The 27,843-nt window shown below is 44.9% G+C and overlaps 1 protein-coding gene across 6 annotated transcripts in view; it reads right to left on the reverse strand.

The window, feature by feature from the left end:
- arhgef28a (Rho guanine nucleotide exchange factor (GEF) 28a) overlaps positions 1–27,843 on the reverse strand; it is a 46,745-nt gene that overhangs the window by 6,677 nt on the left and 12,225 nt on the right. The window contains exons 5-35 of one of the 6 annotated variants that reach the window (XM_086187249.1): positions 26,573–26,762; positions 25,822–26,011; positions 24,934–24,988; positions 23,543–23,589; positions 23,340–23,406; positions 20,116–20,219; positions 19,762–20,009; positions 19,503–19,686; positions 19,318–19,429; positions 18,321–18,407; positions 17,017–17,059; positions 15,755–15,856; positions 15,111–15,234; positions 14,081–14,216; positions 13,937–13,992; positions 13,783–13,843; positions 13,562–13,685; positions 12,847–12,962; positions 12,305–12,445; positions 11,941–12,191; positions 11,740–11,865; positions 11,526–11,643; positions 10,162–10,416; positions 9,996–10,072; positions 9,362–9,540; positions 9,132–9,223; positions 8,852–9,037; positions 8,016–8,251; positions 6,939–6,986; positions 5,826–6,365; positions 3,890–4,178 (exon numbers count right to left, since the gene is read on the reverse strand). In XM_086187249.1, the coding sequence (XP_086043375.1) occupies positions 3,890–4,178; positions 5,826–6,365; positions 6,939–6,986; positions 8,016–8,251; positions 8,852–9,037; positions 9,132–9,223; positions 9,362–9,540; positions 9,996–10,072; positions 10,162–10,416; positions 11,526–11,643; positions 11,740–11,865; positions 11,941–12,191; positions 12,305–12,445; positions 12,847–12,962; positions 13,562–13,685; positions 13,783–13,843; positions 13,937–13,992; positions 14,081–14,216; positions 15,111–15,234; positions 15,755–15,856; positions 17,017–17,059; positions 18,321–18,407; positions 19,318–19,429; positions 19,503–19,686; positions 19,762–20,009; positions 20,116–20,219; positions 23,340–23,406; positions 23,543–23,589; positions 24,934–24,988; positions 25,822–26,011; positions 26,573–26,762 (4,584 nt within the window). Of the gene's footprint in view, positions 1–3,889; positions 4,179–5,825; positions 6,366–6,938; positions 6,987–8,015; positions 8,252–8,851; positions 9,038–9,131; positions 9,248–9,361; positions 9,541–9,995; positions 10,073–10,161; positions 10,417–11,525; positions 11,644–11,739; positions 11,866–11,940; positions 12,192–12,304; positions 12,446–12,846; positions 12,963–13,561; positions 13,686–13,782; positions 13,844–13,936; positions 13,993–14,080; positions 14,217–15,110; positions 15,235–15,754; positions 15,857–17,016; positions 17,060–18,320; positions 18,408–19,317; positions 19,430–19,502; positions 19,687–19,761; positions 20,010–20,115; positions 20,220–23,339; positions 23,407–23,542; positions 23,590–24,933; positions 24,989–25,821; positions 26,012–26,572; positions 26,763–27,843 lie in introns of all 6 variants that reach the window. The other 5 variants (XM_086187248.1, XM_086187251.1, XM_086187252.1 and 2 more) reach the window with 5 other exon arrangements.

Here is a 27,843-nt window from a genome sequence, read left to right on the forward strand (position 1 = left end):
GCATTTGGGCAGGTGTGCTGTCATGGTAACAGATGGTGTGAACTATAAATTGCCTGATTGTGTCCCTGAAGGAAAGTGCCTCTGTTTGATTAATTATATAAGTGTCTGCTAGAGTAGCTCAGTTAGACCGAGGTGGGGGGTTCGAGTCACATGACTTGGCTCTGACTTGGTATTCATGTTTAAAGATGTAGACTTGAGACCGATCAGCTGAAGTGTTTTTTGTTGGGGTTTTTTCTAGATATAAAAGTTGTTTTCCCTGAAACATGATTGAATGATTTTATTCTAAGATAATCAAGAAAAACCTGACAATCTAGTAGAACCCAGCAAGAAATGTTTTGTTCTGAAAACGTTCTGAAAATATTCCGTACAATGTTCTGGTTATGTTTTGAATTTGTTCCCACAGAGGTCTTCCTATAGGTAGAATACAATTCTCTAAAAACGACAACAGATTTCAGATCAAATATTAACCAACATCTCAAAAACATTTTGCAGAACGTTGCAGGTAAATCTTTTTCTAGGTATCTAAATTTACAGGAACGTTATCTGAAATTAGGGAACATCCTTAAAACGTTCTTTGAGTTTTGGACTAAATTTTCTTTTAAACTTGTGGCAATGTTAGTAATAACAGGTTTTCTTTAAAGTCCACTTTTGCTTCCACAAACGCAACACCTGGATGTTTTCTAACATGTAAATGTGGGACCGTACCATGAAGCAACAAAATGAGATTTTCTTTTTATCTTATACTGAAGAAGTAAGCATCCTCTTGTTTCTTACTGTACCCCAACTATCTGGAAAATAGCGACACTTATTACTGTAGTTTAGGGTGAGTAGGTGTCAAAATCTACAAACTGCACCTTTAAGGCAAACTGAATCATTGTCTCAATCGTAGCCAAGAAATGACTGAGAGTATTTAACCATTACAATGAGGCTGGATGCTTTGTTTGAGAGTCAAAGAGCAGGTTTGGTTCCCACAGACTGCAGCCTGATATAAAAGAGTGCTTTAATCCAACACTGTAAAGTTTCATCTCCTCTCTCTCAGCCTACTCATGGCGCTCTTGTCTTTTGTAAAAAGAAGGACGAGCAACAAAAACCTGATACAACTCATCAAAGGAGACATTTAAAAAAAATTCCATCTAACTGGTTCCCCGAGATTATACTGTGCCCTGGCATTTATGGAAGTGCTCTGAATGAAAAAGGGTGTGTATGAGAACTTGAAAAGAAATTTTCACATGCTCAGGTAAGAAGGATGAGGTGAGATGATAGTTTGATCCACGAGAGTGACGGCATGAAAAAAAGAATTTGCATTTGAAAGAAATTTCTTTTCTTTTCACATGTAAAAAAGGATCCCAGGTTCCTGCACATACCAGGCAGCCCATAATCCAGTATGTGTTTGCAAAGGGGCTTTGCAAATCTGCATGTAAAATAAAATTAAAAAAACAAACGCCTTAGATTCGCTTACATTAAGAAAAGAAAATTATATGGAGATTTATTCAGCCTCTAAAGACGCATTTACACTTCCAGGTACAAGTGACACAATGCTGATTTTTTCGTTCACATGCGGCACCGATCGGCTAGGTCTTATCTCTCTATTATCTTGGTTCAACAGCAGTGGGAGTCTAGCCATGCTGAGTTAACCCTGGACGTGTCATCCGTCCATTACAGATAAAAATGCACTTTTCCCACAGGACATACCAGTGTACATGCACCTTTTTTGAAACCTGGATAAACCTGTTACACAAGCGGCCTGACCCTTGTCCGAGTGCGAGTAAATGAGCTTTGTTTTTTCTTGTGCGACGTGACAAACGCACTAAAACAAAACAAAGAAAGCAGCAAGCCGATATAAACCCAACTGACCCAGATTAAACCTGTTACCGCTGGAGAAAAAAGACCGGATTTCAGGCAACGACTACTCAGTCAGACCTGCGAGCAATTTAGAGTCTTCAGCTAATTTAACACGCTTGATTGAAGCCATCATGAGCTTGTTTCAGATATAAATAAGTATAAACAGAGTTCTGGAATAGATTCCCTTTAAGATTACACATGAACAGCTGCAAAAAATATCAAACATTAGCACATAAATCAGGACAGGGATTCAAGACCTGCGGTGTAAATGTGTACAGTGTTTAATCCCAGGCTCATGTCGTCCTGTGAGAAAGGAACTGAAGGTTGATGCCAACTGTGCTGCAGGTTGCAGCCAAGTTCCCTCCCCGTTCTTGTTAACTAGTGACTCAGGTTTCACTGGAACTTGTGTGCGCTCACTAAGGAGGAAAGGTTAATAAGCTAATCAGGGACGAAAAGACTGTGCCACCTGTTATGGCTGGTAAACAATAGCGCACACTCCAAATCAGCTGCAGTCAACACGACTTGTACAAGGGAGCTGAAGGAGGATCACACGTGACCCGTAATTTTCTCCGCCGCGTCGTTAATATTAGAAGCAGCAGCTCATGAATGGATTAGGAATGAGGAACTTGAGAATGAAGCTGACGCCTCCTGAATGAAACGCAGATTAATAAGTGTGTGCATTTCTCATTCCACAGCACCTCCTCTACGCCTCCCGCCCCCTCCCCTCGCCTGATGTGATGACAAGTCACGCTGTAATGAGTTCTGTAAAGATTTTTTTAGATCGATGTCCCAATCAGTCAGCCATCGCCTGTGAACTGTGATTCACACGCTGTTGTCTGCAGTGCCAGTCGATAGATAGAGAAACCATTGATTTTCTTTTCCTGTGGCAGGCAAGGGCCCCAGCTTGCTGCTGCTGCTGCTGCAGGTGGGGCTGGTGGAGGGGAGGTGGGCTGCTTCCTTTGTCAGGAGACACTGATTAACGGCGAGAAAGGACAGACAAGGCCTCACCAGGGATACAGCCTTGAGAACCGAGGGCGTGTGTACAGTGCGCTCTCACACGCATGAGCGAAACCCGTGTAGGCTGAGGGTTTATTTACATTCTCACAGGTAGCAAATTTCTCATTCGTGTTGAGAAGCGACGACGGAGTGATAAAACAGCGCAGAGAGCCACTTGAGCTGTGAGATGCCCACCATTAACACCCAGATATTAAACATTAGAAATGTAATGCTCCAAAATGTAACAACCACCACTAAGGGTCTGTCTGTTCAGTCAGATTACACAAAATCTGATTTTCCAAAACACACAGGGGCCAAGGAATGTGGGCACAGGCCCACTGAACATGATGAAAAACTCCTGTAACAGCAAGCTTCAGTTTCATTGTTTCCTCCGTTTGTCTGCTTGTTAGCAGCGTATCTCCAAAACTGATGGATGGATGTTGATTCAACACGGTGGAAAGATTCCCATCACAACAAAATCGTTCTACAATGTCCCAGAGACAATTGTAAGCGGAAGCATGTCAAACCTCCAAGTGCAGTTGAGAATGTTTTCAAGACATTTTGGAACGTTGGGAATTGCATCCAGTCTCGTTGCGAATGGACTGAGCTGGACCGTAGACACGTAGGAGCCAGAGTTCGGCCTGAGATCCTTCTGACATGACAAAAAAACTCAAGGTGAAAAAGCGTTTGCAGTCAGAGACTCCGAAGAATCTGTCAAACCTGTAATCTAACCCTGAGCCGTCATCTAAGGGCTTTTCCTAATGGGACTCGACTTTTATTGAAAGCATTTTTGCTCTAATTGGTTTTATTGTTGTTTTTTCAGTGTTTTGTCTGCTTATTATTCAGAAATTCTTTTCATGGTCTGCTGGTTTTAGAGTTATTTCCACTTTGGGTTTAGAAAAGTATCTACAAAGTTTATAACTAAAGACTAGACAGACCAAATGAAACCAAACCCCCACACACAATATATAATTATGGCAATAAAATAAAAGCATGGAAATCCATTTTGCAATAAACCTTTCTCCGTAAATGACAAAAATGAACCTCTCACCACTGGGCGAGTGCTCCAGCTCGACAAGTGTCCCCCCAGGGCTGTAGAGGAATCCTCCCCCCATCATCCATGCCTGGGAGTCCGGGTCTGGGTTGACGGGGGTCTTAGCAATGGGAAGAGGTCTGCTGTTGGATCTTGCCAGCAGGGTGTTGAGACAGTTGTGTGCGCTGGGGTCATTGTCTTTGTGGTGGATGTGGCGGTTGTTGAGGCTGCTGCTGGCAAACGCCGCCTCGTTCACAAACACGGAGCCGTTACCTGAGTGGTCTCTGGACGGGCTCGGCGCAGGGTCCTGAGACACAGAGCTGATGTCACTGTCACATGGAGAATATTCAGAGACAGTTCCTATTCTCTCCAACATGGCAGACACTACAATGAACAGCAGATCTTTGAGATGCGCTGATGCACCTGCACGAGGGCTCAGGAAACAACTACCACAACCAAGCTGAGATATTCTCCCAAACTACAAGGATAAGGTGATGGAGAAGTTCCATGTCTGGACCCTCACTGCTGAGCTCGGAACCACGGGAGTGGGAGGGAGTTCGTTTGTGAGGCTAACAGCTTTGGAAGCAAGGCACTGCGGATCATGTAGAGACGTCACAGTCTTTAGAGGGACAGACATCAGTGTCAGTCAAGGGACGGGCGCTGACATGAGCTGTGGACACACCTACTCAACATCAGACACTCCTTCTGAATCTGCCTCTGCTTTTCTAGAATTCTCCCCAAGAGACTGAGCTCATCTTTGGTAGTTCCTCTGAATACATAATACACTTTGTGACTGAACATATTAAATGCAGGTTTCTAATCATTTCATCACCTGGTGCCAATGCAAACCTCTCAGAGACGGATATCTTAAATCTTGCACCAATAAAACAGCTGGGGCAGATTGAAAAAAGCGCTGAGTCATTTGTCAACTGGCTTTACTGGCTCTTAAGTGCATGTAAAAGGTGTCAGCGCTGGTGCAGCCCCTCCCCCTGTCCTCCACTGAGACCCTCTGTCCTCATCTTCACATCAACATGGCCTTTCTTCAGCCGAGCTGAAGCGCTGCAGCTAATTAGAGAGGGCCTGAGATCAGGTGTGAGTGTACGTCATTCGATCCGTCTCTGACCCCATGAACTGCCGCCTCTGGCTTAAACATTAGCAGGGGAATATTAGGACCTCCACTGCCTCTGCACACAGGCCACTGATGGGCAAGCAGCCTCCGTGAGGAGAAAAATGAAATGGAAATAAATAATTCTGCAAAAAGCCCGTAAAAGCTCAAGGTGTTCGGTAAATGAATGCAACACGAGTCCGCTCATTTGTCCGTCCATTCCAGTGTATTCGAGGCATCTATTGAACCGTCACACCTGCTGAGCAAAACCATATCCAGCAGAGGCTTACAAAGATGTAAGTGCTATATTAGTTTCACCGGTGCTGCCTTTCCCTGTAAGGTACATTGAGACTAAAAGGCCACAGAGAACAGTACACCCTTTATCCTCCACGCCTTCCAGCTGCAGGGGACAATTCACTCTCGAGCTTTTCAAACAAAGACCCAATAATTTAAGTCTTTTCGGACACGAGTGATTGGTTTCTTAGGCTGCGTGCCTCTGGTTTTAATTATTTTGTCGGAGCTTTTATTTGCAACGGTTTAATTATCATCAATCATTAAGATGTTTATTGGTGAGTGGAGCTGTTGGAGCACTAAGACAAATGATGCTGAAATAGCTCTCATTATCACAGGTCATATATCAGGAGGGGATTGAGCTGCTCGGAGTAAATGAGTGAACTCAGGCTGTTTGCTGTCAGAGAAAAGCTGCCTGTTAATGATGGTAGCCAAGGGCTCCATAAACACTGCATATCCACCTCGTGTTCGTGTCCGGGTCAAGAACGTTCCCGAGCTCCTGATTAATACCTCAGCTTAGACCTCAGAAGTCAGCTGCCAGCTGTTCACCACACCTACCTGCTGCCCATCCAGAGGGATGACCATGTGAGGGATCACAGCGGGCAGGCTCCTCTGACGACTGTGCCTCCAGTTCTGGAGCAGCTTTTGTTGGTTCTCCAGACATTCTCTCTCCCTCTCCAGACGCTCCCTCTCCCTCTCCACGCTCCTCTGGCCCTCCCTGAGCCGCTCCAGACTCTGCTGGTACTCCTCTAGCTGTTCATCCAGCTGTTCCCTATCCCGCTGCAGCCTCTCGGCCTCCAGGCGGCACTGTCTCTCCCGCTCCTCCAGCCTGCTCTCCTGCTCCCCCTGCTGACTCTCCCTGGCCTGGCACTCCTTCTCCCAGCGATCCATCTCTTGGCGTAGTTGTTCCTGGAGGCGCTGGGCCGCCACCGCATCCTCCTTCCTCTTTTCGTGGTTACGCTGCTTCTCCTGCTCTTGTAAAGTGTTGCCTCGGATGCTTGGAAGGTGCGGTCGTAGAGCACGGGGGGACGGGCGCCCGGTTTCTTGGAGGAGGAACCTTTGGACCTCATAGCAGCTGTCCTGGATGGTCACTACAGCCTGGTGCACACATTCAGATGGAGCTCATGAAGATGCAAAGCCTCAACTGTGGTCACATGTATAGGCAGTAAGAGGCCGATTTGAACGGCAAAATGTGACTGACATTGTAATCACAGCCGTATTCATGTGCAACAGCGAGGTGAAACGATCCAACAAACCTCGGATAGACAACTCTGAATACGGAAATGAGATTAAAACCTCAAACATACACGGATTAGGAGTCCTCACACTCATGCCCTTATGCAAATACCGACATATTCTCTTTACACAAATTTGTGAAGTGTTTGAGTGTGTGTGTGTGTGGGGGGGGGGGGGGGAGCAAAAGATCTTTTTCTGCCTCTGAGCAGAAAAAAACATCAGTCGAATCCTTTGCTTCAAACAGCTGAGTGGCGTTTTCATGTGCTGTTTACTGAAGCTGCCGAGTGCAGGCGCGCGGCGAGCCTTCATCTTGACTGAGCATGACGCTAACATGGAATGAATTTGTTCCTACTGAAAACTAGAGGTCTGTTTGTTGACTGGGCTGTCTGGATGATAATACAGATGTGAGCAGCAGGAGAAAAGACAGATACACACCTGCAGACTGTAGAGCAGCTGGGTGAGGCTGTGGACACTTTGAGCAACCTGTTAATGGAGACACATGCAGAGTGAACCAGCTTTCATACACGACTCTTACCAAACGTCAATCCCACAATTGTTCTCCAAAAGACTGACTTACAAATGAATTACTGGGAACTCCATTTTCCTCCTTGAATCCTCTCAAGTTAAGCTGTGAAGTTCCATTCGTGAAACATTAGCACCCCCTGGAGGCCAAATGCTGTTCTAGCACGCTGTTCAGGTCTACATTATCTTTTCCGAGTCGTTTACCTCACAAAAGGCAGCAAATGGTAGCGCAGTGGTGGCATGGTAACTGCACGACTCTCTGAATCCATTTTTAACGACGCCACACCACTGGGAAGTAAATGGACTTCTTACGTTATTATGGGCTCATCAATGATTCAACACATTACAGCTGAAAATGTAATTCTAATAGACTGTAGTGAATTATTAAAACAACTGTTGAGCTGCACATCAGTGAAGACATGGAAAGAGTTGATGGTCCGATGCAGACTGGAGGAGGCTATAATGATCCCTACAATACCACTGCCATTCAAAGAACATTACATCACATCACTGCTTAATATTTTACTCTGAAATTACGTATTTAGGGGCTGAATAGCTCTCTGTTTTTTTTTTAGGTATTCTTCTTCTTCTTCCTCATCTTCCAAGGAAATCTGCCTTTCCATGCATGAAAATAATTTCAGATGCTTCAAGGAGGCTGGAATTAAAAAGCATATTACTCTATTGTCTTTAAAAAGAAATAATTCAACCTTCCTTTTCTTCAATTCCTTTCTTCTGTTGCTTTGATTAACTCAAATCTGAACACGACTTTCAGGTCTGTCTTGACATGTAGCCCTGGCAGGAAGTTCAACAAGATCCTGATTTGTTTTTGGTGTCTATATTTTGCGTGAGAGGCAGGTGATGCAGCATAAAGCTGTCATTCCCCTGTAAGGTGTTGAGGATATGATTTCAGACTCAGCCTTCTGCACAGCAGCTCCAAGGTCATACAGGAATCATTATGAACACTGCATGAGTCAGGAGGTCTGCAGTCACCTTGAGGTCGACGTCACCGGTGGCTGGATTTTGCGAGGGAGTCGGGGATTGAAACAGACTGGCATCAATCCGGCTCCCCTCATCGGCCCCAGGGTCCCCCGGTGAGGCCTCAGGGTCCGAGGGGGTTTCTAGAGGAGTAACGGGGCTCCCGGGGAACACGGAGTCCGTGTCAGAGTCCGGGCTGTGGCTGGATGGAGAACAGGCCATGGATGAAAGGGTGGCTTTCAGGTTCTCAGCTAGAAAACAACAAACAGCACAAGTGAGGACAGAACTTGCAAAGTCAACATTATTCCACGTTGGAATATTTTGCAGGAAAGGAAAGTGTTCCCAAAGCAGATTTGCATGTTAATTAAATTTGTTTTTATTATTCTGTTGCCAAAAAACATTTGATGGCTCCAGCTTCTAAAAGATGCTGAATGACAACAATCGTCATAAAGCTCTTTCAGTTGAGGACTGACAAAGAAAAAGCAAAGACATTTCAACCTCCATCACGGAGGCTGTGTTTCACCCACGTCTGTTTGTTCTTCTGAATGTCTGACGGCAGCATTAGGAAAACCTGCTGAGACCTTTTTCGTGGAACTTTCTGGGGGCTGGAGCATGGGACGAAGAGGAACCTGTTACATTTAGGGTCAGAGCTTGTGTCAATTTAAGGAGGAGAAACCCCTGACATTGTCAGGCCAGATCAGATCCAAATCCATGACTTGGCCTCTGGCTGCCCCTCTAGTTTCTACTATTCCATAAACCAAATGAGTCATTGAGAGAATACTAATCGGAGGAATAGATGAATGGTTCTTAGTTGCCAGCACATATAACCTGTGTGTGTATGAGTGTCTAACCCTCTTGCAGAGCTGCAGCCAGCAGCCCTGTGGCCTGGGGCAGCTCCTCTAAGTGTGGGCTGATGAGCAGTCGTGGTTCGACGGGCGAAGCGTCCGTCCTCCCACTCAGAGCAGAGAGCTCGGCGTAGATCTGCAGCTTCTCCTCTAGGCTGGAGCAGATCTGCTGGTCCTGGCTCATCAGGCTCTCTGACAAACAAGGTCAGAAGGTTCTGAAGACTGTAAACTGCACAAAATGAATCAGGTTGTGCGATAATTCATGCAGACGATTCCGCTGAGATACCTTGTAGTTTTTGGATCTTCTGACTACGAGCCTCAGCAACGCGTTTCTCCTCCTCCGATTCACTCGTGTATTCTTCTTCTTCCTCTGGACAGCTGAGTGGAACAACACCACCACAGCTGAATAAAGTTTATTATTATTACAGCACATTTCATTTTCAGTATCCCTCTTCCCCTCAGGTTTAAAACACAAAAATCACAGATACAAACACACACACACACACACACACACACCTCTCTACGGCTTCCCTAATGAGCCTCATCCAGGTGTTTCGCTCCTCTTTAGACGATGTGTGGACCTCGTACATTTCAGGCCCGGCGGCTGATGCACTGATCAAAAACATCCCTCGCTCTTCGTTTGCAACTTCTCGCACAATTAACTTCTGCAGCGCGATGACGGGGGGCTTCTGGTCCTGAGGCACGTGGAAAACACATCAATGAGTCCAACAAATGACAAAACAGAACAGATCAAAAATAAGAAAAATAATTAAGACTTGGAGAATGGTATAAAAAAAAAAATCTATTAAAAATATGAATCAAATAAGACAACACGTTTCAGATAATGGGAAAAAGTGATTAAATATAGTAAAATTCAATAATTTATTGTAAATCTGTTAAAAGTATCAATTAAAAAAATTACACAGAAAAGGAAAAAATGAAAAAATCTAATGAGTATAAATGAAAAAACATAATAAAACTTGTAAGTTTGGGAAACGCTGTTCAAAAGGCGGATGGAATGGAAGATTCTTCTCGTGTTTTGGAGCATCAGCTCCACCAGATGTTTCCGTTCTGCTTTGAGGACCTGCCCTGGCGATAGCGCGTAGCGACGTTAATGAGACGCAGCTGATTAATGGACGAAGCTGCGTACCACAGTAGCAAATGTGTACTTCTGGTCTTTTTCCTGAAGGAAGATGAGTGCGTCTGTTAGAAGAAGCGCCAGGACGTCTGTGGACGTGAGAACAGTGTCACAAACGTGATTGTTTGATAACATCATGTTAATGCGTATAACAAGGGTCCAAAAGCCTGGCTCTGACCTTTAAGTCGACCAGTGGCGGTCTTCCACAGGACCAGGCCCTGGTGTTTGAGCGTCTGTCCCGGTCCCATCATGTCCTGCTTGCGGAAGGCGCGGCCATTTTTTAGCTTAGCTGTGCTGCGGTTCTCCATGCGGTTCCACACCTCCTGTAGGCGCTGGCTCCGCTCGTACTCGCTGACCCTCAGGTCCACAGCTGCGATCACTTCACGTATCTGAGCCAGTGACTTTGAGAGGTTGCTGTGCTCCTCTGTTTCCTCTGCGGATCAAGAAGGAGAATTATATGAAGAGGGAAAAGGACGTATTCCTCTTTTCATTAAATAATACTGGAAATGAAAAGAAAAAACTGCTCTACTCAGACTTGGCATTAAAGTGAACCTGCACCCAAACACACTCCACACTTCTTTCAAACACTCAAAGTAGGTGTTGTGGTTTCACAAAGGCACCTTTTCCACTACCACGTGTCTTATTTGTGACTCCAGAATGTGGAAAGCAGCCATGTATATTTATGGCAACAAAATTCTCAAGTGCATCATCTGGATTAATCCACATCATCTTTATGCGGCCGTAAACTCAGGAATCCACAAAAATGAAACGTGAACAAGCACGGGCGAGCGAGTACAACCAACCAGCACATTCTTCTTCCTGACAATAACCACTTGGTGGGGTGAGGTATTGCTTTAAGATGCATTCTGAAGGATCCAAACGCAAGTAAAAAGCTCTAAGTTCAGGTGTGAACAGTCAGTGGTGGTCTGGACCGCATTCTTTCATCAGTGGGAACACAAACGTGTCCAGGTCCACATTGAGGAGAACCTCATCAGCTGAAGTCCTGTGTGTAGGTGGACTTATGTTCTGCACAGCTCTACACGAGGAACACGCTAAGGAACTGACCCAGACTGGATTGTTCTGATTTCTCTGTAACACTTTAGGATGGGGGTACATTCATAACGGTTAGTTGATGCTTAGTTTACTTGAGTGCTGAGTCAGCATTAATTAGGCATGATTAACCATTTCATGACCCTTACTGTAGAGTGGTGAATAGGATTCCTGTAAATAAAACTTCACCCTCACCCCCCCAATCCCAACCACACCTCCCCCAGTTTTCCATCCATCTATATGAACCAAAGGCAACAAAAACACGAACATTTTTCCTGACTAAACAGGGATTCAGTCCCCATTCTGTCTACTCAGCCATCAACTGATTTCTCTCTGTCCATCTTAAATTAGAGATGACGTATTTTTATAAATCATCAACCAGCCAGATCACTGAAAGCGTTGTTATTTCCTAAAGGAGAAAAGATTTGAACAGAGCATTTATTCTGGTGACACTACAGTCATGTATCCAGCAGAGGGCAGTGCACGACTCACCTTGAGTATACTGCAGGATCCTCTCCAGCAGTACTGGGTACTTGGTAATCCTTTGGGTCACCAGCAAGATGCACTCTGGGATCTCCCTCCGACGCACCAAAGAATTATTACCTTGTTGCTTGAGAAACGAAATCAAAATTTAAGGCGCGTCACCTTGAGAACTCGATTCCCTGTGCTGTGATTTTGAAGAGGTGATAGTTGCTTCTGAGGATACCTTGATAAAGTATTGAAATCTCTTATTGTGCTGCAGGAGTTCTTTGAAAAAGCTGACAGCTTCATTGTGACGACTGCAGAACTCTCCGTATATGTGTTTCATTTTCTCTCCGTTCTCATCTGAAAACTGCGGAAAAACACTGTGCGATTAACACCCATCTATCAAGCCTCCGAAGAAAATAGTCCCTAAATGCCAGCTCACGTGTTGTAGTAAGACATCTCCGATCCGCTGGATGAGGTAGTTCCTGTGGCCCTGCGGCTGGCCTGAGCTGTGCCGCCGCTCCTTCAAGGCCGCAAAGAAGGCGTGATGGAAGAGGAGTAGCTGATCCAGACAGGGGAAGACCCGCTCTGCCGCTTCAGAGTCCAGCAGCACTTCCTCCCTCATACCTCTCCGGAAAACCTCCGCCATGATGTGTAGAGTCTGTAGGTGATGGATCTCCGTCTGCATCAGCTCTGCATCACAGTTTTTAAGGGTCACTATATAGGGTTAATGCAGTTTCATGTACACAATACTCACACTGGCAGAAAATACTTCATTCCAGTGTTTTTCTTTCACAAGTGCTTACCGTAAATGACATCCTGCCTCTTGACCGCTCGCTTGTCCAGCTTCTTGCAGAATTTGTGCTCTACTGTCAGACTCCATGACTCAGCCTCATAATCTGCAGCATCTGCTGAGATGTCCTTGTGGACAAACGCATCCACGCAGTCTACGGATAGAAGGAGGTACATAACAGATGAAAATTGTTTTATTTATTTATATATATATATATATATATATATATATATATATATATATATATATATATATATATATATATATAATATTTGCAAATAATAATCTTCGTGATTGTACTCCCCCTACAAATGTATGGTAAAAGTTCCCAGAGGTCATTCTTCAGGGTATCGAACTTCAGTACTATCGAGTATCTAAAGATGTGTTATCATTCAGCGCCAAATTTATACACCTGAGGTCTAACGTGTCATCTTATGACTTTGAAATTTAAGTCGTGGTGTTTCCAAAATAGCCACTGTCAGACAGTTCGCACTCTCCATTACTAAAACTAATCCCTGAGCTCTGCTGGTTGTGAGAGGATCGGCCGTCTCGTACCATCTCCTACGGACGAGTCAGTGGAGGTGGAGGAGGCGGGAGTCTGCTGAAGATCTTCTGACTGACAGGTCACTCTACCGGAATCCAGCTCCGCCTCTGAACTCTCACTCAGACGACTGTAACATTGAGAAAAATGAATCCAAACCAGTTATTTAGTAATGGGCTCAGACGACACACATCCAGAGGTTTCCACCATCAGGCTTTTTACTGTTGACCAGGGGGGTGACAGCGTGCTCTCTGAAGCGCCGTTGTAAATGTCAAGGCAAAGTGCGGCAGAGAGGCGCACGGCTGTTGTTGCTTTCAGGTGGAAGCAGAGAAAAGGTCCCTTGAGCAGAGGCAACAATAGTCCTGTCTTTCTGACATTTCCTCAAAGGACCGTCATAACAGAGGCAGGAAAGAGACACTTCTTTAAGTCCCTGGTTAGCTAAGCTACTGAATGCTTGGCTATCATTCTCCTGCAGCATTAGCACTCAGCTACAGTAGCGCAATGCTACGAAATATACAGCTGAACATGTGACGCGAACAACCAACTCTGGGAAACTACTTGGTTGGGTCATGCAACACAGTATACAATTGGGGTTCTTGGAGTTTTGCTGGTTTCCCAACCAAAACACGGCATGAATTTACGGCAGAATGATTGATTGCCTAATCTGAAAGACAAAATATTGGGTAGACCCCAGCATTACCACAACCTGATAATGTATGGTTATGTTACCTGCCAGTGTTGGGGAGACTTCCGGCGAGGGGGCCTGAGGGCGAAGAGTCCTTGGCAGTCATGATGGGTAGAGAGTTGGAGACGGGGATCGCACCTTGAGGAGAACTGTCTCTCACTGTGAAATCTGTGGAAAATATCAGCGATAACAAGGGTCCCCAGTACAAACCCAATTAAATGTAACGTTCTTCTGGTGGTTGTTGACCCCGGTGTCATGAACTCACTCTGTGGGAGGGATGCAGTCTTGTTCTTCACCATAGTAACAGCATATTTATCTTGAAGTTTCTAAGTGGCACAATTGAGAGTCTGGTTGGAGCGTGTAAACAGTTGACACGAAGACAAAGTAGAGACGAGGAGCTCAAACCCATTGACATTTACCTTCAAACATGGGGGGACGGAGTCCTTACAGCCCTTATGGACCATGGCGGTACAACCTGGAGAGAACGCAGATATTTAAAAGGTTTATCAGCATGATTAGATGAAAATTATGAGTGAGCTTCTAGGAGTTCTGTCATTACTTACTAGAACAATGCAGAAGGTCTTTTCCAGACGCTGGTTTGTCACACACCACACACACTGTAGGGCCCAAACAGGACCCTGAAGTGAACCGATGAGCATTAATCTGCCTCTCCTTGGTGTCTTTGTCCTTCCCTTTCCCCTTAGAAAACCACGTGAGAGATACAGAGGTGAAAACAGACTCCATGAGGCAAAACAAAATGACAGAAAAATGCAGGCCTTCATTCATTTATCAACCGACCACGAGGGCAAACATGTCTGGTCTCTGCAGAGAAAGCTGAGGAGAAATCTCCGCCTTTTTTCCAAACCGAAAGAAAGTCCACTGAGAAGGAAATTGAGCGAAGCATAAACAACAGATGCAGGTCGGCCACGGCTTCCACTCTGTGCTGACTCAACACCGGGGGATTAATCATTAAAAGGAAAGAGGCTGGACACCATGTTTGGGCAGTCATTCTGACCTTGAGTTAGTCCCAGAAACATTTCCTGCTTGTGTCTCCCAGACAGCTGAAATACTGCAATACTAGACATTTACGAAGTATTTTATTTGTATTATTATTATCTTTATATCTGTGAATATATATATATATATATATATATATATATATATATATATATACACACACACACACACACACACACACACACACACATATATATATATACACCAATCAATACCACCAATCAATTATATATGAAATACAGGTCGGAATCAATATAGTACAGGACATTCAGCTATGATACGGGACATTTTCTGTACAGCTGAAGAAAAAAATACTCCTAAAAGGGCAAAAAGAAGTAATTATACATATACTCACTGTACTGTGTGACATGGGATTCCACAATGTTTGTTAAGCACAATAAAAAGTCCCAGTCTACAGACTGTTACACGCTCATATATACAATCATCAACTTGTCCAAATGGGGCAGCTGTTAATAACAACAGCTCTTTCAATAACACGAGTGACATTTGGCAGCAGTGTCGATATCCCAATTCTAATATTCTCATCGGGGAGAGGAGCAGACTGTTGGCGTGTACCTTGGTCTTGTTGCGAGTACTGGACATCCTGCTCTTGAGGAAACTGAAGGTGCGAATGACTTTGTACTTCTCAGACTCCACCTTGGTTGGGATGTTGTACTTATCCAGATCCTCTTCTTCGATTCTGGAGAGCAAACAGTCTTTAACACGCAGCACTGAAAAGGCGTTAAGTCGTGACATCCCAAATTTCTTCTTGCAGAGTCTACAGGACATTAAAGAGCAACTGTCACAAACGCCTAACGCCTTCAGGACGTGGGTTAGTCCAAACTGTAACTACTTGCCACGGAAAGGGAAATAACTCATTCAACAATATGATTTCAATGGAGTGCAAAGTTTGCAGTTGGAGGTGGAGACATGGAGGCGCGCAAATTGACATTCTAGGGAGAACATATTTTGTTAGTTACTGAATATGTGGCCAAAAAAATAGGGGGGATTCGTTCTGCACCTGCATGCTGTGGAAGTCAATGAACACGGAATGTTAAGAGACATGCAAAACAACAGGGACAGACGTCTGGTGCAAAATGAGCATCTTAAGTTCTGCTTAGAAGAGGGACACAAGCCATAACCTGTAGCGTTTGAAGGATTTGTTAGTTTGGGTAGTTAGGGAAGCTTGAACAGGTGAACCAGGGTCGCCCCCCACATACTCTTTGAGAAACTCAGACAGGGTGAGGTGTTGGAGGGATTCTGCCAGCTCCAAGCTGCCCTCGTCATCAGCAGACTGGGCACGCTTACGGAAGCTAATCTCCCTGTAAAGAACACACACCACACACATGGACACACATTTGTTTCAATGCTGTCCAAGAGCCACCAAGTTCATGGTTTCTTCACACACAACAAACCAGAGGGCACTCAAAGACTGCAAACCTCCGTCAAGGCCAATTTGGCCAAACCCAGTGTTAATAACCCACGGGTTAAGGATTCGACGGTCAATGACAGTGAGGAGCCTTGAGAGCAACGGTCTTGTTAGCTGGAGGGAATGCTTGAGTAAATGGAGGGAAATTTGGTGTGGATGAGAGGGAGGATGCTCAGGACATTTGCCTGCAATGACGCTCAGAGCATTTTGGCGAGGACAGTTGGACACATGACCATGAACCAGGCTGAAGCTTGAGCAAGAATGTGGTTAGGCATGTTAACGCCTCATCCCTGGCCTGTACAGCAGGAGGCACTCCCGGATGAGACCCATTTAAGTGAAGGAGAGCTCCAGGGGGTAAGGCCCTTCTTGGACCAATGCAAGGCATGGTAGCCTCATTTCTGGCCTGCACAGCAGAAGGAAGGGGGTGCCAGTGGGTACGGCACACCTGGGTAGAGGCTTTGCTCCTGGCCTGCATAGCAGGAGGAGCTGAGGCCTGACTGAATGACCCTGGGCAGCTCGCTGTGGGAGAGAGCCGGTATGGGCTGAAGGGGGCCTGGCAGCTGGGGAGGTGGTGGGACGTGCCAAGCAGAGAGCCAATATGTGATGGAGAAGCAAACGGTGAATGTGGTTTATGAATGTGGTGATGAAGTGTGGCAAGTAAATAAATGCTGGAGGAAAATAAGTTGGCATTGATCACAAAGGAGTGGGGGAGAGAGAGAAGGGAGAGTGGAAAGAAATACAAACATTAACACTGTTGGTAAATGTATTCCAGGGTCCAAACCATGAGCCATCATTTGCATATAAATCCTAACATCCAGTGCATTCATCGTGCTTCGCACATAAAATCTGTATGTCATTTGAAAAATGCAAGATCAAAACGTCAGTAATGGTTATAAAACCAGCTACGCAACACGAGCACAAAAGCGATGGCAGAGGGCCGTCACCAAGCAACCTGGTAGTCACGGTTACCGACATATGTAGCTCTCAGCCCTGCGGATGGAAGATTTAACAGCGTTTGACAGATGAGGGAGGCAGATGTGAAAGTTTCCATACCTTTTCTCATGTGTCTGCTCCGACATACTGGAGGCCCGTTGTTCTGCGAACACGAAGAACGAGGAGACGTTAAATCAAGACATCACCTGAGAACATGCTTGAAACACGACAGGAAGCGCAGGGTTGAGCAATTAACACAGGAAAATGACAGAGTATTTCTAGTGGATTGGAGGGTTTTTCAATTCATGAGACACTGATGTTAAAGTGTGTCAGAGGAACACGCAGAACATAAAGCGTTGCAGGTTTCAGTTACATGCCAGAGGAGCTTTGAGCCGCCTGACTGACAGAGTGACAGAGACGATCCTCAGGTACGACATGTATGGAAGCTGTAGCTCAGGCAGACAAAGAGCCAGACCCTCAGGGCTCCTCACATCGCTCCAGATTTAATTATCTTGTCATTTCCTTAAGGCGTATTTTATTTCTTCATTTGCTCCTATTCTCATTACAAGGCTGGCAGATCATCCAGATCAGCTGCGACACGCATGCAAACACGTCAAGGTTATTACAGCTTCGCTTGTTCTCCCCGTTCACAAGTTTACAGCCTTCGGGTCTTTGTTTCTGCAGAGTTTCATACTTCTGTGTGACCTACATGAACCATATGGAGCCCTGCAGGAGCCACAATACGAACCCCGTTCACACCTTCACTCATTTGCGGATCGACGTGTAACTCGCTTCCACACTCCAGTGAATATGAGGCCACAAGACATAACTTGTTCCCACATACGTGATTAATTCATGCCCGTGAGATTGAAGTTGTTCCAACAGTTTGGTAATTTTGTGGCCAGAATATCTACCTTGTTCCCACACTTGGATAAATTAGCCGAACAGCGTATATCTTGTGGCCATATACTGTACATATATATACTACCACTCCAGAGCCCCATCATACTAAATACATTCAAAAATATCAGGAAAGTTGCAGTTGGTTTCATTTCAGGTTCAGCAGGATACAGAACCGGTGTTTTCCAGTCCTGTTGGATTAATGCCCTTAAATGGGGAGAGCGGTTGGCAGTCATGACGAAGAGTCCTGCCCTCGCACACTGGGTCAAAACTAAAGTTGAGGATCCTCTTTCTGTTGCAGCTGGTTTATCTTGGACCAGGTAAAACTGCTTTAATTCACATTTAAGTCTTTTATTCATTAGCTATTTATTTTGTCCTTGATCCATCTTGGGTGTTAGCCTGAACGAATGAAAAATAATAACCTTGACGACCACACACAAACACACACACACACACACGTAAGCACTGACTCTGAGAGCAACATGCCTTAGCGCAGTGCAACGCTGCAGGGGTCCAGTACTTACTACTAGGGTGGAGCAGAGACAGAGATTTAGACAGAGAGAGGGCCTGAAGGAGAGATCGGCTGTGGCTGACGCTGTGGAGCACGGCATCTACAGGACACAGTGGACACGGGTGCTCACACTTCCACCACAAACTATCACCTACGTCACTCTTTCATGCAGTGGTGGAGGCTAACTGGGATGATTTGCTGGGGAATTTTGGTGAACACACATCCAAGCGAACAGGTAGTCCCTAAAGGTTCTCTGAAGGGTTGTTAATAACCCTCAGACAAACTGTAGGGAAGGTTTTTGTGTGATACTAAAGAGAAATTAGTTCATGAAGACAGTTTTGTGTTAGTAGGTACCAGCCTTTCCCAACTCAAGACCATCTATGACATCATAACTAAAGGCTTGATCTACTTACTTTAATCAAACTGTTGACTCACTAAATGTATAAGAATACAAGAGCGAATACAACAAAACTAGGCCATGTCAAACTTGCTGCAGCTGATCAAATCCAAACTCCATTCAGAAAATTCACAATTTAAGTTATTCGCTTGCTGTCTTATCAAAAGTTGTGACAGAGCACATATCAATACTTCGCATGAATCAGCATCGTGATGTTGTTATTTCAGCATTAGTTCGATCCTTTCACGTCAATTCAATCACAGTGACACTTAAACTGGAGGCGGCAGTGGATCATTTGGATGCAGCTACAGCAAAGCTCACCAGACTGTGTTCACCTCAACTCACTTTTCACATCCATTTCATTTTAGCTGTCACCCGGTAATATAACGGACCCAGACATGATGGCATTTAGCGTTCTGACAGGGCGTCCACCAGTAGAGGGCAGCAGTGTGGTTATTTCCGTCACGGTTGATGACATGAAGGATTAGCTAAAGAATCTTGCCGGTGGTGTTTGACCAAATGCACTTCTGGTGTGAAAGATCTACTGAAAATGTCACAATAGACATGTTGGTGACCGCTGTGTGCATTGCAGAGGTGTTGCAGAGTTACTAACCAGGGCTGATGTCTGATGTGTGGCCGTCCCGGGCAAAACGAGCAGGACGCAAACTTATCTTGGGAGAAGAGTAGGAATAGGAGCGCAGTCGTATCCCCAGATCACCCAGCTCCTAGACAGGATGCAGAACTTTGACACTTCCGTTGTGGTTTAAGAACAAGCGTGAATGTGTGATGTTATTGTACTTTTGGGGAGGGTTCACAAGCTGAGGAGGCAGACTGGCTGCGAGTGCACATCAGGTCAGGGGAGGGAGCAGCGGTTTCCCTTTTGATTTGATTTGTCCCAGCATCTGAGGGAGGCAGCGAAAGAGGGAACTTTGGCTCAACGCTGTCGTCCTCGCTGTCCACTTCCAGCGCAACCAGGCTGGGACTGGAGTGGAGAATGACCAGTTAAACACGCAGACACGCTGAGGGGTGGGACAGAATGTGCTACAACATCTCGTACCTCAGGTCGCAGGTGTCCGCACTGTCTGTCTGACTCATTGGGTCAGAGGTGCTGAAATAGTTCAGCCTGGAGAGAGCCTGGTCAGTGGGTGAGAGGGGGGTGGAGGAGGGCACCGGGGATGGGTCGAGGTCTTCTGGAGGGGGTGGAGGAGTGTCGGTGGCAGCCAGGAGATCCTCTGTGTCCCATAACCTGCCGTCGGTCTCAGTGCTGTCCCTCGTCACTCCACCGATGCTGCAGCCATCGTCCGCCTGAGCCACAGAGACAAAAGTAGGACTCAAAAGGAGCAACACAAGATTAAATGATAATCCTGGTTTTAGAGAGAGAGGATACTTTTAGAGAGAGAGGATACACAACCTGTGTGTGATCGTTGCTGTTGATGATGGGGAGCTGGGGAGGGTCTGATGCACGCTGGGAGAACCGGCACTGGACTCCACTGGACTCCATGAGGTCACCATTTACTGTGATAATAAAGTAGTACTTTGTATGTAAGAAGTAAGTAACAGTAGGGTTGTTGAAGCAGCGGCTCCCTCGTCTCTGAGTCTTGAGTGTTTTTTAATGAGGTTTTGACAAAACGCCTGGAATAAGGACCGCGATTAACACGAGTTATCAAGACATTTTAATGTTTTGTTCTGCAGCATAAAATATGTCAGTAAATATCAAAACTGTGGATTCTTAAGCTTTTTATGTATCTTAAACAGAGAGGTTGTTATCAAGAGGCTAAACGAGAGGTCGTCGCAGACGTGACCTCATCACGCTGAAGTGAGCGGGAGGCTTCATTGCGGTGACGCTGATTGCTTGATTACAGGAACAACTCATTTGATAATCGATTCTTTCTTTCCCCAAGCCAAATATGTCAAACGTTTGCCGGTTCAAGTTAAACATCAGGATCGGCTACTTTTCTGGTCATGGATGAGAGAAAAGGAAGTCTTTGGGTTTCAGACTGATAAACTACAGGGAACGTGTGACCACATCACACCGGGCTCTGGGACGTCAATTTTCATGACATTTTATAAACCGAGTGATTCACTGATTGCTCGAGAAAATAAACGGCAGATTAATCGACGATGCAAATAATAGTTTGCTGTAGCACCCGTGGAGATTATTGTAGTTTAGAGTTTGTGCCATTTCTTTCTTCTTCTTTTTTTGCAATGATATAAAATCCTATCTATCTAAAATCTCGCGTTTTGGTGGAGGGAGCCCACGGTGACGCTCACCTCTGCCTGAGAGAAATACATCCTCCCTGCAGCACTGAATATTGTCAGTGTAATTCAAGCTGCTACTTCACCTTGCTTCCCCTCCCTCTTCCCAGGTTAAGATTGTGCAGTAATCCAATCATTTACCGGGATTTACTTTTTTGTTCCGCCCAGTGATAACCATCTTTGATTCGGTGAGAGGCCATTTTTGATTACCGTAACTCAACCCGACATCGGCCAGACAAAAAATGTCAGCGTCTGACTCCAGACAATCCAAAACAGAGAGACTAGGAATGAGGAAAAACATTTCTCTTCAGTCATATTTTCTTCAGCCTGATAATCCCTCTGTTTTGCTTCATTCTAATAAATTGGGATCGTTCCAGAGTACTTCATTGATCTTTCATTGCTTAAATGTTGACCAAAGAAAGGAAAACAAGATGGAGCTCTGTGCAGCTACTCCCCGTTTGACCTTTACGCCTTTGTTTTCATTAATCCTCCCATTTTTCATCCTTACCTGCAGGTGCAATATTCTAGGAAAAAACAGATTATTGACTCCTGCTCTTTTTCATGTACTTCATCTGTTGTAAGATGTTTATGTTCTCTGATGCTGGAGCGTGGATTATAATCAACACCTGGGTCTGGTCTGATGTCCTTCCAGGCTACTTTTCATTCTGACTGTTTTCACATGGAAAAAATCCTCTGCAAGATATGCAGTCCTGATTTATGTTTTTTTTTTTTATTGTTTATTTCATTTCTATTAACTATGCCAATGAATTTAAGTAATGCGGGGGGCTTTTTTTTTTGTTCCTGTCAAACTACATCATTGGCCACTTAACTTGTATATTTCTTGATGTTTTCACTTTTTTTCTCTCTTTTTTAAAAATATTTTCCAAAATAAATCTGGTGCAGAGGAAGACAACTTTTTATGATCATCAATGCAGCATAACAACCGGTTATGCTAGTTAGCCGCAAGTCATTTCATTAAACTAACGCAAACATTTGTTTGTGCTAAGCTAACTAGACAACTAGAAGTCTGTGGGTCTCAGCCTCCTAAAGTAGCACAGCCTCTTGTCTGACTGGCGCCTTTAACAACGGTGCAGTGGTCGGGCGATGTTGTGGTATAACAATGTGGAAAATTACCTCTCTTGATGAGATGCCATTTTTATAGCACTCTGAGCACTTTCAGCCAGACTTTGATGTCTGGGCCAGTCGTGCCTGCACCAGTTAAGGGAAATCCTGGGCACCACAGAGGCATTTCCTCTCCCCTGCTCTCACACAGTGAAGACATTAGCATGGAGCTCAGACGTACATGCTGGAGCGCTTATCTCTCTTGATACAGTATCTCTGCTGGCCAGCTCTCTTATTATATTCTGAAATACGCCTAAATTATCCTCTCTACATATCACAAGCTTCACTAACCATCAGTGGAAACCTTTCACTGGAACATCAGAGGGACTGGTTGACTTTGTACTACAGAAGCCTCGAGGAATTGCCTTCACAATAAAAGCATTCAGCATCCATCAACAGTGACTTGTTGAGCGATGCACGAGAGATCAGCGGAGAGGCTTTGGCGGGTCAACTACCACCCACTTCACAGGCTCATCTCAGCAGCTTCTCCCTCTCTTCAGTTTACAATTTCATTCTTCCACAACAACATACAGGAAATTAGCATTCAAAGTAACTGGGGCAACACCTTAAACATTTCAGCATCCTCCTCCAAGGTTTACAAGCAGGTCAGCTGCTCCCTACCTCGCCCAAAATATCAGCTTTTTTTAAACACTTTGTTAATATCACCCTTCTCGTAGAACGCTCCACTTTCCGACCCAGGGGAGACGGGGGGAGGGGGTGACAGGGCGACAGGCCAGAGGGGGCATCTCTGAGCTCAGACAGTTTGAGAGGAACAAGTCTGACCCCATTCCTGTCTTTGTCCCGGTGACGGAGCGGATTCCTGGGCTGAACTGCATCGTTGTGGAGGCCAACCAGACCTGCACCGCTTACAGACAGGCTTTAATAATCCATCTAACCCTTTAATCAGAGAAAACTGCTCCTGAAACTCAAACAGTACTGCATCCGTGCCTGTGAAGCAGTATTGATTTCCTAGAATAATGATTCAAAACAGAGCTCGGCATTTTGTGCCAACGCCGCAAGAAAAAAGGATTCAAGTCAACCAACTTTTTCCCCCCGTTGTTCCCACACCCTTTGCAGTAGCCACAAATATGTTATTGTGTTTTTAAATGGATTATCCATTCAGCATTTATGTATTATTGCCATAAATATTTTAATGGAAACCATATGTAATGTTAATAGCTTGTGTTTACAAAACCTAAATGATTAATAGACAGAAATAAGAAGAGAAGAGAAATGAAAGATAAATTAAAGCGTTACCAGATAACGAGGACGGGGATTCTTCTTCATCTTCATCCAAAGAGAGAAAAAGCTGTTCTTCAAAAACCTTTAAACAAACCACACAGAAAAGGAAAATTCAATTCTTGTTTACTTGAAAACAAACACAAAGTTGCAGGAGCTTTAGATATAAATAACAGCAGCATGTTCTCACTCCTTCCCGACTCCCATCTGTGTGTACTCACACAGTCAACCAGCATGTGCTCGTCTACTTGCAGCTTCTTGCTAACTCCTGTGCAAAATAAAAACATTTACTCAGAAGTTGATGCATGACACACTAATATCCTCCTTCTCGTCCCCCTCCTCCTCCTCCTGAGCAGAGCCGTGTGGACAGCACAACATCAACTCCTCACTCCACTACTCAGGAATGGAACGTTAGCCAATGAGACGTGCTGATCCAAGGCAGTGGCGGCGGCAGCAGCAGGTCCAGAGGAAGAGCACATCCTCCCTACTGTGAAGTTGTTATTTCGAGAGGATTAATGGGCGGCAGCTTTAGTCCAGCCGGGGTTAAGGTCAATACCCAGGTACACTTCCTTCTCTCCTTTATTAGTCAACAGTGCCATCGCTATGGTTACCAAACAGTGACTCCAGATCGTGGGTGTGAAAGTGTGCAAATGTGTAAATAGAGAAGATGTAGCAGCAGCGTTTCAGATCTTTCTCTCGATGTAGTTGCATCATGTTACTCCACGAAGAAGAAAAAAAAAAAAAAAAAAAGGCACCTGAAGTTTTCTCTCGGGAAGAATGAGCTGCTGTGCCACAGAGCTCCGGAAAGAAAGATTCCACTATGAATTAGATCTCAGACAAGAGCCTCATTCACGAAAAGTTCTCACGCACGATAGAACTTTTTTGTTTACATCTTGTAACAATAACGTTTTCGCAAGTCTTGGTAGTTAGGGGCAGACGACTGACGACAGAAACAAGTTTAGTCTCGCCCTAAAGGCTGAACTTGCTTTAAAAAAGTCTGATAAAGAGCAAGTACAAAGGTGCGTATAGGAACGTTGATGGGTGAGGCCTAAACTCCCTGAGTCAAAAGTGACCTGACCAACAGCCCGAGACTCAAAGAGTCTCAACTCAGAGTAATAAGAAACAGAAGAGAAGCATTTGGGGCACGAATGTTTGCTCTATAAACAAATATTCCCAATAATTTTCTGTCAAGTATAATCCACTAATCCTTTCAGCATGAATCCCTGTGCACTTCAGAATGTGTGTGTGTGCATACGCGCGAGTGTGTTTGTGCGAGTGTGTGTATTGTTTTGTTTTTCTCAGCTTGTGTTACACAGCTGGTGCGTCCATGTGACAGGTAACGTGTAGCCCAGGAGAGAGAAAACACATGATGCACGTGTTTGGCGCCCTCTCTCTCTCTCTCTCTCTCTCACTCTCTCCCTCTCTCTCTCTCTCCCTCTCTCTCTCTCTCCCTGGGCATAAACAAACTCAGAAATGAACAGGGAAGCTACTGGTCGTGGTACCTGCTGGTACTTGTTCATAGTCCCGGGTACTTTACACATTTGTGACTCACCGATAAACAAACTTGGCTGATAACCACAGCTACTCAGTCAACCACACTCAGAATCCTTACCTTCATCACTAGTTTGCTCTTCATCTACCTCACGATCAGCCCGAAGCACCTGGATCTGGAACAAAGACACCTTAACAGTCACACGGTAAATCTGATAATACTAATAAAACATGACAGCTACAAAGAGAATGACAACATAATAACAACATTCCAAAACTGTTCATACAATCAGACATGTCTTAGTAGCCTGTAATAGCTGCAGTGTTATTGTTCAAGCACCGGTGCAGGAACAGATCATTTCTAGTGTTATTTTATTATCACCTGAAACTCCAAACTCTGCATTGATGCAAATTCTGCTCAGGAAAGGAGGACTGGACCTGGACTTTTCTAACTTTTTTTGTGAGAGTGAGTGATGGAAACGAGCGTTTATGTTGTTGCACAATTGGAACAACAATTTGAGTCCGTCAGTGTGACAAAACACGCTGTTAGTAGGTGTGACCTGACGGTAGCCAGCGGCTAAATTACAGCTGCTCTGGGGCTGCAGGCAGCTCTGACCCTGCTCCCCACTGGAGCGATTTCAAAAACGGTTTATTTTGATCTCCCACTTCTACTGAAAAGGTAGGAAAGAAGGATACAGGTTGAAAAATAAATAAACAAAGTTCTCTTTTCAACACGGGGGGGGGGCATTCAGCTGGTAGCAATCTGTAATCTTAAAATATTACATCCTACATGCTGGTGCTTTGACTGGCTCAGCACTTATCAGAATGCCTTCGTGTTAGAGGGTGTGTAGTCGAGGGCTCACTGTTTACTCAAGACCTTATCTTGACTGCAACGTCACATGACCACAGAGGTGCGTGGGAATATTCATTTACTGTTTCTTTCCTTCACTGAGCAGTAGGTGAGTCTCCAGAGGATTTGAAATAAAGGTGTTCGCCGGTTTGTTCTCACCAGTTTGAGGACGTTGTGGTCTCCCAGTCTGTCTCGGAGGACCATGATGTGGTCCTGGGGGCAGCTGCCAGGAGCTCGCCGTGCAGTCAGAGTCGCTGAGTCTGTCCCGGGACAAAACCTCAGCATGTGGGAGCTGTCAGACCACACACACCATACACCCGGAACAGGGCCGGATACTGGACCTGGAGGACTGATAAGTCAAAAAGAACCAAGCACCACAATTAGATTTAAGATTATAGGATGTGAGGGCACACGGACTGAGTTTAATGAGGACCGAAGCTCTCCTCCCTCGTGCTTCAGCCATCATTATTAGGGTTGGGTTCACATTTATACCACTATTCAGTACCGGGTAGCCAACAGTCCTTTTTTAGGACTCTATTTTCTCTGTTACAACAACAACAACAAAAAAAGTCATGCCAGTTTTTAACAATAACTCTTAACTTCTTAATTTTCCTTCGTGCAATCAATGTTCGCCAATCCAAAACTGTCTTCAGCTTTCAGGAATATTCCGACTCTACCAGCTGTTTCCTCAGGTCACGCTTGTTGCCGTGTCGTCCTTTCCTTTTGTGTTATAATAGAAATATTGTTAAGTGCATTGTGTCTTTTGCGGTGTTTCATAGCACCTAATAACATCACTAAACCAGTGGCTGCAGTGATTCCTCTAAACTGTGTAAATAAACTGGGTATTTCAGTTACGTCCTCACTAATTATTTTGCATCATATTGGACAACAGATGAAATCATCTTCTTACTCTGCCAGCAACCTGAACACCGCATGTTCTCCATCCCTCTGGGCCAGCTGGACAGGTGTCTCACCCTCTTGGTTAGGTAAGGTCAGTGACCTTTGACCTCTTGGCTGGTGAATTAAGAAACGGGCAAGATGGACCAAACCTAGACGCGCCGCAATATGCAGGAGGGTTTCAGTGGGCTGAGCGTCAGTGGCTAGAAACAGAGAGGAAGAGTGTCAGTCGGTTAAACGCTAACAGTCGATTCAGTTTACTTCGGGTTCCTCTTGTAGTTTCAGTTATTTAGAGAATTGTTACCTGTGGCAGCACGTTCGCTGCCTCCTGGATGAAGCGGGCCACAAAGAGTCCACTTTCAAATGACCTGGCAGTGTGAATCTGAACAAAAACAAGTCTCTTTTCTGTTGGTCCCTTTCTGGGTCCACTTAAAAAAAAAAAAAAACTGCGTTGGGTTCACTTGAAAGGGATGAAATGTGACATGTTTTCAAGGCTCACATGAAAACAAATTTTTAAAAAAAATTCAGTTTCAAAATCACACTCTACGACAGAAAAATGTGTCTTGAAACAAGAGGAAGTTCATCTCTCCTCCTCCTGGATGTGCCTCTTAGTTTATTCATTGTCCAGGACTCCCTGAAAGTTACACGTCACACCATGTAAACATCCGGAGCGGAGCTCTGGTCAGTGAACGAGCTGGCCTGCTGTCGTTGGGTGTGTTTTTATAATAACTCAAGTCAAAGTGTTTGTGTAGTATTCATCACACAACAGGATAAAGAAGACGTGGATTATAGAGGAGGACGTGTTTGCAAATGGAGTGAACAATTCGGAACCGATGAGTAAATGATGATATTTGGGTACTTTTGAGAACTGGGAACTTACAGAGGCACTCTGGGACAGAATCAAAGAGGTCTGTGCACAACAGCCAACCTTCAAACTCATCACCATAGTCAACACATTCTCACACGATGAAGGTGTACATGTACACAGTATGTACGGCGCGTATCGTGCCTGCAGCGCATCGTGCAGATAGGAATGTACATTTGCACTGTGCCAATAAAATTAGAACCTGGAAGAACAGGATACTTGACTGCACAGTTGTCTCATGTGCACTAAAATATCAGGTATGAACCAAGTGAGCAGATTCTACACGACATTAATTACTTTGAAAGGCACTCACAGGACAAATCAAAGCCTTTTTAATAGAAGAGCCGTTCGTGTGGATGAGAGGCTGAAGGCTGTCATTGTATTACAAGTCTTATTTTCTGTTTTCCCCCCAGTGAGTC

This window comes from Aulostomus chinensis, chromosome 19, assembly GCF_037954235.1.
Source record: "Aulostomus chinensis isolate RoL2024-O1b breed Wild chromosome 19, RoL_Achi_v1.0, whole genome shotgun sequence".
NCBI lineage: Eukaryota > Metazoa > Chordata > Actinopteri > Syngnathiformes > Aulostomidae > Aulostomus > Aulostomus chinensis.